The sequence below is a fragment of the Rana temporaria genome, chromosome 6 (genome assembly GCF_905171775.1).
Source record: "Rana temporaria chromosome 6, aRanTem1.1, whole genome shotgun sequence".
Taxonomy (NCBI): domain Eukaryota; kingdom Metazoa; phylum Chordata; class Amphibia; order Anura; family Ranidae; genus Rana; species Rana temporaria.
In genome coordinates, this window is record NC_053494.1 from 53,078,158 (window position 1) to 53,091,248 (window position 13,091).

Below are 13,091 nucleotides of genomic sequence, written 5' to 3' on the forward strand. Positions count from 1 at the left end.
ATAGTCAGTTTAGGTCTTGCACCCACTCTGCCGACAAACGTAAGCTGGCAACAAATGTATTTCACAGAGTGATTATGATGAAACACATCAGAGATGATTGAAAAAACTAAACTATCAGAATCGCATTGATAGGTGGCACTGCTTAGCAGCAGTAGTTCTTCGTGTGCGGGACCGATGTCCTGTTCACTTCAGATGGCAATCTGCTTTTTTTTTGCCTCACGTGGATATAAAAAAAAAAAAAAAAAACACAACACACACACACACACACACACACACACACACACACACACACACACTACTCGACTTTCATGGACTTGCTGATCACAGAGCTAGCCGCACACTCTTGCAGGGGGCATGCAGGCATCACATGCACGGGACATACATGGACGCCCTCCCAGCAATTTAGCCGTATTTCAGCTATAGCGTGGGCAGCAAGAGGTTAAAAGCCAAGTAAAATTATTTCAACATAATGAATGTATTGTGGGCAGGACTAAATTAGTTAGGTATATTGCTTATTATTTTGCCTTCTGCTTTTGAGCCAGCAGGTGTAGTTTTCCCACTTTCTGGCTTGATGACACACAGCATAACCCAAGCATTTCCTATTGGCCCTGCCAAACAACTCCCGTAGTCCTACATACTAAAGGCAGTGTGTCATTACTCTTCATGGGTTTCTTTGCGCCAATGTCCGTACTGCATGCAGTACAAGTGTGCCTAGATGGCAACTCTGAAACATGGAAAGATGAAGAGGTGGTGACATGAGCAAAGCTTTCAGAAGTTATTTGGCCATTTTTAGGTCATCAGAACCCACCGAGTGTAAATGCAACCATGTATCCAGGCCTAGGGCAGCACAGAAAGAGTCCCCACCAGCTTGCGCTACACTGTTAGGACAGTCAAAATTGGAAGCAGCTTGCCTTACACTATCATCCTGGGCCAAAAACCTTTCTCACTGTGCTATACGTTTACCTCTGCACCACTGGCATGGTTATATCTTCTTAGTCCTTCTCCATTAAATTATCCGAAATTTGTGCTTAAAGTAGAACTATAGGCAACACTTTTTTTTCCCCCCATTTTGGAGTAATGGAGGGTTATAGCCCCTGTCAATTTATTTTCTACCATCCCTGTCCTATTGCAGAGATTTCCCTTCACTTCCTGCCCCATAGCCAAACAGGAAGGAAATCTATGAAAATTAAGCAAATCCAATGCCCCCCCCAGGCCCTAAGAACTAGTGCCCCCACTCAAATTTTTTGGTGAGGGTCTTAAAACAGAAAGGGGTGTGGCCTTGACAGGAAGGGTGGGTCATTTTTAAATTGGGGGTGCACAAGTTTAGTCAGGCCTAGGGCAGCACAAAAAAGGGATTTTTAATACAGCTTACCTGTAAAATCCTTTTCTTGGAGTACATCACGGGACACAGAGCGGCATATTCATTACTATATGGGTTATATGGAGTACCTTCAGGTGTTGACACTGGCAATCTCAAACAGGAAATGCCCCTCCCTATATAACCCCCTCCCATAGGAGGAGTACCTCAGTTTTGTAGCAAGCAGTATGCCTCCCAAAATGGTCCCCAAAAAGAGGGGTGGGAGCTCTGTGTCCCGTGATGTACTCCAAGAAAAGGATTTTACAGGTAAGCTGTATTAAAAATCCCTTTTTCTTTATCGTACATCACGGGACACAGAGCGGCATATTCATTACTATATGGGATGTCCCAAAGCAATGCTCACAATGAGGGGAGGGAGAACATCTCCAAGACAAAAGGATTTAATTTAGAGAATACTCAAATCATAATAAATCCAACTTAGTTGAGAAAAATAATCTTAAATTTTAAATTTAACTCAAAAAAGAGGAGCCCCCGGATTCCGAGGGTCTCAAACTGCAGCCTGCAGCACTGCCTGCCCAAAGGCTGTATCAGAATTCCTTCTTACGTCCAACTGGTAGAACTTTGTAAACGTGTGGACAGAAGACCAGGTTGCCGCCTTGCAAACTTGAGCCATAGAGATCTGGTGGTGTGCTGCCCAGGAGGCGCCCATGGCCCTAGTAGAATGAGCCTTTAATGATACTGGAGGAGGCAACCCTTTCAAGCCGTAGGCCTGAGTGATTAATTGCTTAATCCACCTAGAAATGGTGGACTTTGCAGCTGCCTGCCCCTTCTTGGGCCCATCCGGTAATACGAACAGCACATCTGTTTTCCGGATCTTCTTTGTAGCTTTAAGATAGGCCTTCATGGCCCTGACGATATCCAAGGTATGCAGCAACCCTTCCTTTCTGGAAGTAGGTTTAGGGAAGAAGGATGGTAATACCAAATCCTGGTTCAAATGAAAACTGGATACAACCTTCGGTAGGAAGGAAGGATGAGGGCGGAGAACGACCCTGTCCTTATGAAAAATAAGATATGGTTCCTTACAGGATAAGGCCGCCAGTTCCGATACTCTTCTTGCGGAAACTATGGCGACCAAAAATACTAACTTTTTTGTCAGTAAAACCAAAGGAATTTCAGCCAACGGCTCAAACGGTTGTTTCTGTAAACTTGACAGAACAAGGTTTAAATCCCACGGGCAAAGCGGGGATTTAACTGGAGGTTTAATACGTAAGACCCCTTGAAGGAAGGTCTTAACCAGCGAGTGGGTGGCCAGCGGCCGCTGAAACCACACTGACAGAGCAGAAATCTGTCCTTTGATTATGCTTAATGCCAATCCTTTATCCACTCTTAGCTGGAGAAAACTTAATACTCTATCGATGGTAAATTTGCGAGAAAGCCATCGCTTGGACTCACACCAGCCTACATAGGCCTTCCAGACCCTGTAATAAATCACCCTAGAGACCGGTTTCCTGGCTCTGATTAGGGTAGAGATTACTTTCTGAGACAGACCTCTACCCCTGAGAATCAGGGATTCAGTTTCCAGGCCGTCAAATTTAGATGCCGTAAGGCAGGGTGGAGGATCGGACCTTGCGATAGCAGGTCTGGCCGTAGAGGAAGAGTCCAAGGGTCTCCCACTACCATCTTTAAGATTAGTGAGTACCATGCCCTTCTGGGCCATGCTGGAGCTACCAGGATGACTGGTATGTGCTCCACCCGGATCCTGCGCCGCAGGCGGGGAAGTAACTGGAGCGGGGGAAACGCATAAAGAAGTTTGAACTGATGCCAAGGGCAAACCAACGCATCGGTTCCGCAGGCCATCGGATCCCTTGAGCGGGACATGAACCTGTCTAGCTTCTTGTTGAGTCTCGATGCCATGATATCCACGTCCGGCACTCCCCATCTTTGGCAGAGTGCATGAAAGATTTGTGGATGCAGAGACCATTCCCCCGGCAAAAGAGTCTGGCGGCTTAAGAAGTCCGCCTGAAAGTTGTCCACTCCTGGAATGAATATTGCCGATATGCAGGGCACATGAGCCTCTGCCCATAGGAGAATCAAGCTCACCTCTCTCTGAGCGGCTTGACTCCTGGTTCCCCCTTGGTTATTTATGTATGCCACGGCCGTGGCATTGTCTGATTGAATTCTCACCGGGAACCCCTGCAATTTTGACGTCCAAGCCCTGAGGGCTAGTCGAGCAGCTCTGAGCTCCAAGATGTTGATGGGCAACTGCTTCTCTGGCGTTGCCCAAGTACCTTGGCGAGTGCAACCATCCAAAATTGCTCCCCAGCCCGTCAGGCTGGCGTCTGTGGTCACTATCTTCCAAGCCACTGGGCTGAAAGACTTCCCCTTCAGTAGATTCTGAGGGTCTAACCACCAGTACAGACTTTGTCGGACTCTTGATGAGAGCGGCAACGGGATATCCAAGGCCTGCGGCCTTCTGCTCCATGCTGACAGGATGGCTGCCTGCAGGATGCGAGTGTGGCTCTGGGCGTATGGTACCGCCTCGAATGTGGCCACCATCTTGCCTAGTAATCTCATACATAGGCGAATAGTCGGTTCCTTCTTGCTTAGAACCAGTAGGATTAATTCCTTGATGGCTTTGACCTTCCTCAGAGGTAGAAACACTCTTTGTTATTCTGTGTCTAATCTCATGCCGAGATATTCCAACTGCCTTGTGGGCAGGAAAGCTGACTTTTCTCGATTTAGGACCCAGCCGAACTTCTCGAGGTATTGGACCGTGAGGGCCACTGCTCGCTCCAAGCCGGGAGACGAGTGATCTATGACTAGGAGGTCGTCCAGGTATGCTAGGATCGTGACCCCTTGGATCCTTAGTTTGGCTAGGATTGGAGCTAGGACCTTCGTGAACACCCGGGGGGCCGTAGCCAACCCGAAGGGAAGCGCCACGAATTGGAAGTGACGCGAAGCCACCATGAAGCGTAGATATCTTTGATGTGGCTGATAAATTGGAAGATGAAGGTAGGCATCCTTTATGTCTATGGACGCCATGAAGTCGTCCTTTTGGAGTGTGGTAGCTGCTGACCGCACGGTTTCCATCCGAAATGAGCGGATCTCTAGGTATGTATTTACCATCTTTAGGTCCAAAATTGGCCTGACATCTCCATTGGACTTCGGGATGATGAATAGGTTGGAGTAGAAACCTAGCCCCTGTTCCAGGACTGGTACCTCTACTATTACTTCCTGGGAAAGTAGATGATTTAATGCCGACATTAATGCGGCTCCTTTCTCCGGATCGTTTGGAATCCTCGACTCCTGGAAATGAAGAGGAGGAAACCTTAGGAAATCTAATTTGTAGCCCGTGGCCACGGAAGACCGTACCCACTCGTCGGGAATGCTGGCTTCCCAAACCTCTGAAAAGAGTCGCAGCCTTCCCCCCACCTTCGTGGGTGGGGGCGCCCCTTCATAAGGTCGGCTTGGGGGCTGGGTTTGCTGGTTTGCGAACCCACTGCTTTCTGCCTTTAGCAGCCTGTCCTTGTGATTTGCTGTTGAAGCCGAAGTTTGCTTTCGCAGGAGGCCGTCGATACCGTTTGGCATTAGAGGGCCCCTGCCCAGGGGAGTACTGTCGTTTAAACGCAGGCCCCTGAAACTTCCTCTTAGTTGGCAAGAGAGTACTTTTGCCATTTGAAATGGTTTGAATGTATTTATCTAGGTCTTCTCCGAAGAGTCGTCCTCCATGGAAGGGGAACCCTACCAGGAGCTTCTTACATGGGGGCTCGGCCTCCCAGCCTTTTAACCATAAGAGTCTTCTCATATGGATAAGGGATAACGATAAACGTGACGCTTGCTGGATAGAATCCTTAATTGCGTCTACTGTAAAACATATGGCCTTAGGGACATCCGAAAATTCTTCTGCCTGCTGGGCAGGAATAAGTTTAAGCATCTGCTTAACCTGATCCGATAATGCTTGAGCAACCCCAATCGCAGCCACGGCTGGCTGTACTACTGCCCCTGCAGTAGTGAAGGAGTTCTTAAGTAGTGCTTCCAAGCGTTTATCAACTGGATCCTTGAATACCTGTATGTTTTCTACAGGGCATGTTAATGATTTGTTAATACATGAGATGGCTGCGTCCACTGCAGGAGTAGCCCATTTCTTGGAAAATTTATCTTCCATAGGATATAGGGCAGAGAATCTTTTAGGTGGTAAGAAGATTTTTCTGGCTTGTTCCAATCTTGGAACAAAACTCCCTCTAGTAGAGGGTGGATCGGAAATACTGCATTGCTTTGAGGCGCCCTCAGTGAGCCCAAAGCTGAAACCGTAGATACCTGGAGATCTGGTACTGGCAAGTTGAATGCATTTATGGACCAAGTCCGTTAAGGCTTGAGTCCACCAGCTCTCCCCTTGGGAGACTGCTCCAGACTCCTCTGTATCCGGATCTTCGATCCCTGAACCTACTTGGTCCTTGTCCAAGAGGTCGTCCAATTTCCCTGAGGAAGGACCTCCTCTTCTGAGGGTCTGCGCTCGGGCGACGGAGATCTAATCCGTTTACTGCCCCGCATAGCTGTGGCTATCATTTTTCCCATTCTTTTCTCCATCTCTCTTAAAGAGGTGAGTAATACCTCGTCCGTGACCATCTTAGGGTTGGACTGACCCGCGCCAGCTCCAGCCCCAGATCCCGATGGCCCCAAGGCTCCCTGTGGGGAAAGCAGCGGCATAACTTTGTCCGAGACCTTAGACTCTCCGGATGCCTATGGTACAATACCAAGGTACACCTGCTACCTATTGGTATTTGGAACTATAAAAGTTAATTGCCCAAACACCTGTTTGGGGGATAAAAAATGCTTCCTCTCCCCTAGATGACTTTTTTTTTTTTTTTTTTTTCGTTTTTGTTTCAAATCCAGGAAAGAAAAAAACATTCTGTCCCCCTGAGTAGTATTGCAAAGAAAAACTATGAGATGGAAAAGAAAACAGCCTATTTCTAGGCTTGAAAAACAGTCTTCTGAAGACTGCAATATCCTTTCTGGCCACTGTGAGTCCTCGGCGCCCCGTGCTGCCGTTCTGGTCTTTCCTCCCCCGTTCCAAAGTATTGAATGGAACAAACAAGGAAGGGCCGCCCCTTCCTTAAGCCACTGACCCGCCCTTCCCCCCCCAGCAATCTCAAACAGGAAATGCCCCTCCCGACAGGGGGGGGGGGGGGGTTTGGGAGGAAGGGACCTCTCTGTTCCAGCAAACTGCAGCCTGCAGCCTGCAACCATGAGGAGGTCAGCGTTTTGCGTTTTGCAGGCTCTGAGGAGGAAGACTGAATGGAGCATCGCCTGGAGGCTTGCAGGTAAGCACAGCTCTCTGACACACACATATATTTTTATATCACACAGGCCCCACTCAATGCTTTTCCAACACTACAAGGGAGGTCACATCTTATGGGGAATACATATAGAGCCATCCTATCTTTATGATATGTGACTAGTTTGCCAGATGCAGTGCATAACTTTAGGCATGTCCCCTGTGACCCCCCCAGAAAAAAACCTGCTAAGAACCAAGTTCCGCAAGTTTTCCCCTCACTTACCTGCTCCATGCCGCAGGACTTTGCCAAGCAAGAGGCCCAATCTTCCCCCATCTCCGTGGGGATGTCTAGACCTTCAGGCCCTGGGTTCCTATGAAGGATCCACTGTCCTGGGCCCATATAGCACCCTGGCAACAGAAAACATTAGGCACCCAAAGGTTTCTAAGTTCTGGGCCCAGGGTCCAGCTCTCTAAAAAGAAAAGCATTATGGGCTATACCCCAAGGGTTTGGGGTCCGGTTACTGACCACTTTAGCGCTGAGGCTTTTTTGGACAGAACCGGTAGCTCACCTAATCCCAAGGATGCGGAGGCAAGCTAAACCATGACTAACACCTAAGACACTGGCGTAAAAACTGAGGTACTCCTCCTATGGGAGGGGGTTATATAGGGAGGGGCATTTCCTGTTTGAGATTGCCAGTGTCAACACCTGAAGGTACTCCATATAACCCATATAGTAATGAATATGCCGCTCTGTGTCCCGTGATGTACGATAAAGAAACCTATATTCACTACTGTGTGTATGTACAAGTGTATACTTGAAATGAAATAGATTTAGGTTTTCTTTTGATTTGGAGGGAAAAAAAACGTACACGCTAGATTTCGTTTTTGGCTCTATGCACGCGTTTTGCTTTTTATATTTTTAGGTTTTATTTGCATTAAATACCCCATCAAAAGCAGAAAACTAGGTAGCCGTCAAATTTCTTACAAGATTAAAGCACTTACCTCCTTGTTCAATATCTGAGTCTGTTAGGTGTGTGATAGAAAAACTTGCAATATTTGCTGGTGAAATAGAAAATCTGGAGTAAGAGGACGCATGTGTCCAGTTTTCATCAGAACCTCTAGATGGAGGTGGAGGTGAAAAGTATTTAGAAGGGTTAACTGATAGCTTGGAACCGATCAGGTTTGCTGCTGGTTTGTTTAAGTATGACGGATCGGGAGATGGGAAATCATCCTCCCATTCAAACGCACCACCTAGAAGTTTGAAAAGACATTTATTTGGGTATAGAATATGAACAGAACTTCTCAGATATATTTTTCATGTCACATAAATGCAAGCCAAGTAATGTGTAAGCAACACTTACAGGTATTTTATACATTTCCAAAATGTCAGTACTGTTCATACCACCCTTTATATCCCTATCAAAATAACCAGGCATATCATTCAGGGTCAGAATATACAGATTCACATTTAAAATCAATAAGGCTGTGTGGGGCTCCGCCCTCATGGCAGGGTCATTAATTCACAGAGATCTATGAATGAATAAACTACAAGTCCCAGCTTCCACTGCAACAGATGGACTTGTACTTCTAAATGGGCTACAAATACAGTAATCAGCGCACGGTTCGTCCACAACACTTCCTCTAGCTCTCCAACCGAGAGCCTGTACAGAGGTACGGTCAAAAAGTTGAAGGATGTGTCTACAGGAGCATGGATGTTATCCACAATCTACTGCTCCTGTTGAAAAAAAGTTAAACGTACATATGTTTGCAAGAAAAAAAAAATGTGCATTTATTATGTTTTTTTCTTAAAAGGTGAACCTAGCCTTTAAGCAGTGGACCAACTACAGGGGTCTTATAGCAAGTAGAAAATGTATTTCAACACAACATATCTACAGTGTTTTGGTAGTTTTTTTTTTACATTCAAAGTAAACATTTTCAAGTGACCTCACAGAGCTTTTGCCTTTAGAAAACACATTTGCACAAGTTCCTACCAAACCTGTTACCTTTGTGCCAAAGGCCTATTCCAAAAACAAAAAAAAAAACATATTTGTTGCTCCCAACAACCAAATTAAACCAAAAGATGTACTTTTGAATACCTTATGATTTACAGATAGCAGGTGGAGATTTAGATTTCATCTAGCCAATAAAAAGATTTTCCCAATTCAGCCAATTAATACAGCTCAATAACTAAAGCTCAATTTTTTTTTTTACAAAAGAAGCCAAACTTTTGCCTGGTCAGTAAAATGAATGGGTACAAGTCAAACAAGCTATTGCAGCACCATAAAATATCCCATACCCTCTTCATCAGTCGAGCTCTCAGAGTTTGTGAACCGTGATCCTGCAGCAGATGGGGACATTTGACTGTTGTTGGACACTGGACTACTAGAGTCCACAGCTCGAGTTCCCAGATCTTTGGTTGGCGTTTCCTACAAAGCAAAAACAAAAAAACTTTACTCCAAGAGTAAAGCTGCTTATACAATGTATAATTAACACCTTGCAGTTGTCAATGTATCTGAAGCAGCCATCAAGGATTGGCAAAACCAGTCTAGGTGTTTTTGCACCCATTAAACCTGCACTGCAGTCAGCAAACTAGAGAAAGGCAGCTTTATATTGCAAATATAGAACAAATATGGTGATATATGCACCAGTGTATAAATATTACAAGTGGCAACATAAGATGAATGTGGTAACCGATTTAATCCAAGCACACTTTCGTTACAGTGGTTATGTGCGATTGTCTTACAGGTCAGTCTTTACTTGTGGTATACAAGTGAAAAACGTCTCCATCGTATTTGTGCATCTGGCAAATATACTGTATATACTTGAGTATAAGCAGAGTTAGTGAGGCATGGGCACAGTGAGGCATGGGCACAGTGAAGCATGCAGATGGACACCCTAGGCTTATACTCAGCGGCTCTCATATAAATTACCCCATTGGGCAAAAGTAGTCTATGCTGTATAGCCCACAGGCTTATCCCCTTGGCTGTTGGAACTTTAGAATCACTGCTTTAAGGAAAAGTCCAGCCTGGGTTTTTTAGGCTGGGCTTCTCCTCTGGGTCCCAGGAGTGCAATTTGTTTTGCACTCCTGTGTGGTTTGAACAAAGTTTACATATGTGGGCGGGACTTGTGTGTGCGTTCGCTTCTGAGCACGAGCTACCAGGGACAGGGGCGTTTAAAAAAAAAAAAATTTTGATCACTTTTATTCCAAGGAATGTAAACATCCCTTGTAATAGGAATGGTTTGTGACAGGTCCTCTTTATAAACAGATGCGGGGGTAATAAGACCCCCACATCTCTCCAGGCTGGAAAGCATGAGCTCAAAAAAAAAAAAAAAATTCACAATCTCATGCTTACCAGCTTTGTTTACAACCGCAGCCTGGACGTGACGTCAAACTGTCGCGTCCGGGCCTCCGACGGTCATAGATGACTGGAGACCATCTGGTCACCGGAAAGCTCTATGGTCGTCAACCAGCGGTGGCAGATTCTTTCTCCGGGTCCCTGATGGCACAAGAGAGCCCAGAGAAGCACCGGATGGTGGGCGAGAAGGGATGTGCCCTCTCGTCGCCTGTAAGAACGATCAAGCGGCGGAACTGCCACTATGATTATTCTTATGGTGCACAGAATCGCTGCTTGAAAACGAGGATATCTGAATGCCGCCTGTAGCTGCAGGCATCATTGAGATATTCCTACTGAAAGTCAAGGATGTCATATGACGGCCTTGGGCTGGAAGTGATCAAATAAAATATTTTTTTGGGATGATCAGTCATATTTTCAATATTAATGCCAAAATGTCACAATTTCTGCCAGGGTATGCAAACGTTTGAGCACAACTATAATACACACACACACACACATACACATACATATACATATACATATACATATATATATATATATATATATATTATATAATCACACACACACACACACACACACACACACACACAGTGCCTTGGAGAAGTATTCAAACCCCCCCCCCCCCCCTTGAAATTTTCCACATTTAATTTCCTCATGTTACAACCAAAAACTTACATTTTATTGGGCTTTCATGTGATAGACCAAAACAAAGTGGAACATAATTGTGAAGTGGAGGGAAAATTATAAATGTGAAGTGTGGCGTGTATTTGTATTCAGCCCCCTTTACTCGGATACCCCCAACTAAAATCTAGTGAAACCAATTGCCTTTAGAAGTCACATAATTAGCAAATAGAGTCCACCTGTGTGTAATTTAATCTCAGTATAAAATACAGCTGTTCTATGAAGCCCTCGGAGGTTTGTTAGAGAACCTTCATGAACAAACAGCATCATGAAGGCCAGGGAACACACCAGACCGGTCAGGGATAAAGTTGGAGAAGTTTAACCACTTCTGGTCGATCCACCGTGGATTTACGCTGCTACTTTGATGTTAAATACCGTTGTTATGGCAGTAGATGGCTGCCAGAACCCTGGTATTTTCTTCAATGGTGGGTTGTCCACTTCGTGATAAAAGTGTTCTCCGCAGCGGATTCGCCACAAGATCACTTTTAAATCGGCGGCGAGAGAGGTGAACGCCCCTATCCCGCCGCATCCCAAAAGTCTCCGCCGCTTACCGGACCTGTCTGTAGCGGTGGAGACGATCGGATCCTTTTCCCAGATTGGCAGGAAGTCAAAGTGAGGGAACGATGGTCCCCACTCAACTTTGCCATTGGATGACAGGAGAAGCATATGTAAACGATGTTCGAACCACGATCAATAGAGCGAGAGAAACAATTCCAGCACTAGACCTCCTCTAACTTAAAACTGGTAACCTGTAGAAGTTTGTAAATGTTGCCTATGGAGATTTTTAAGTGTCAATGTTTGTCACCATTCCAAGAGCAGGCGCAATTTTGATGCATGACATGTTGGGTATCAATTTACTTGGCATAACAGTTTTCACAAAAAATTTAGCTACTACCGTCATCTTATTTAATTAAGAAAAAAAAAAAAATTCCAAAAAAAATAAAATGTGTTTGTAAGACCACTGAGCAAATACGGTGTGACAAAGTATTGCAATGACCCCCATGTTATTATTTATGGTGTCTGGGGGGAAAAAAAATTCTAAGGTTCTAAGGAAAAGTAATTTTCTAAAAAAAAAAAAAAAAAAAAAAAAAAAAAAGATTTTAACTCTTAAACATGAAGAGTAAAAAATAGGCTTGGTCCTTAAGTGGTTAAAGGGGTTGTAAAGGATTTTTTTTTTTTCATAATAAGCATCCTTTACCTGCAGACATTCCTCTTTTCACTTCCTCATTGTTCGTTTTTGCTCAGAAGTTGCTCTATTTCTTCTCTGTTCTATTCACTTCCTGCTTGTCTGATTTTACTGACCACCGTGATGGGAGGCTTTACTGCAGTGGTCAGTGACGTGCTCACCCCCTCCTGGGAACTACATCTGTGTGGCAGGATGCTCTCTACGTGTTAGAGACTTCAAGGAGGTGTAAATTACTGGGCGTGCCGCAATTCATACTGGGAAATGTAGTTCTTACATGAACGCGCGATGCAAACCAGGAAGTGAATGAGAGAACAAACTAGAATGCAGGAGGTGATAGATGAAGGAATTTAATAGGTATTTACTAGTTTTTTTAACAGAATCATTACACTATTCTGTCTGTCAACCTTGCAGACATTAATTTTAAGCAACATTTTTTTTCCTTTAGTGACCCTTTAAACCAGGGTAAGGTTATAAAAAAAAAAAAAATATCCCAAGCTTTGAACATCTCACAGAGCACTGTTCAAACCAATCCATCATCCGAAAATGGAAAGACTATGGCACAACTGCAAACCTACCAAGACATGGCCATCCACCTAAACTGACAGGCTGGGCAAGGAGATCATTAATCAGAAGCAGCTAATAGGCCAATGGAAACCTTGGAGCAGCAGAGATCCACAGCTCAGGTGGGAGAATCTGTCCACAGGACAACTATTAGTTGTGCTCTCCACAAACCTGACCTTTATGAAAGAGTGGCAAGAAGAAAGCCATAGATGACAGAAAGCCATAAGAAGTCCTGTTTAAGAGAAGCCATATAGGGGGACACAAAATATGTGGAATGTGCTCTGGTCAGATGAGAACTAAATGGAACTTTTTGGCTTTAAAAGCAAAACACTATGTGTGGCAGAAAACCAACACTGCTAATCACCCTGAACACACCATCCACACTGTGAAACATGGCAGTAGCAGCATCACGTGGAAATGCTTTTCTTCAGCAGGGACAGGGAAGCTGGTCAGAGTTGATGGGAAGACGGATGGAGCCAAATACAGGGCAATCTTAGAAGAAAACCTATTTGAGTCTGCAAAATACTATGAGTAGGGGCGGGGGGCGGAGGTTCACCTTCCAGCAGGACAACGACCCTAAACATACAGCCAGAGCTTCAATGGAATGGGTGAGATCAAAAGCATATATTCATGTGTTAGAATGGCCCAGTCAAAGACCAGACCTAAACCCAATTTAGAATCTGTGGCAAGACTTAAATTGCCATGAACAGACGC

The 13,091-nt window shown here is 44.9% G+C and overlaps 1 protein-coding gene across 1 annotated transcript in view; it reads right to left on the reverse strand.

Annotated features, from left to right (window-relative positions):
• The window catches only part of LMTK2 (lemur tyrosine kinase 2), a 150,071-nt gene that overhangs the window by 12,251 nt on the left and 124,729 nt on the right, over positions 1-13,091 (reverse strand). Inside the window, exons 12-13 of the mRNA XM_040356798.1 lie at positions 8,890-9,019; positions 7,596-7,844 (exon numbers count right to left, since the gene is read on the reverse strand). Of these exons, the coding sequence (XP_040212732.1) occupies positions 7,596-7,844; positions 8,890-9,019 (379 nt within the window). The remainder of the gene's footprint in view (positions 1-7,595; positions 7,845-8,889; positions 9,020-13,091) is intronic.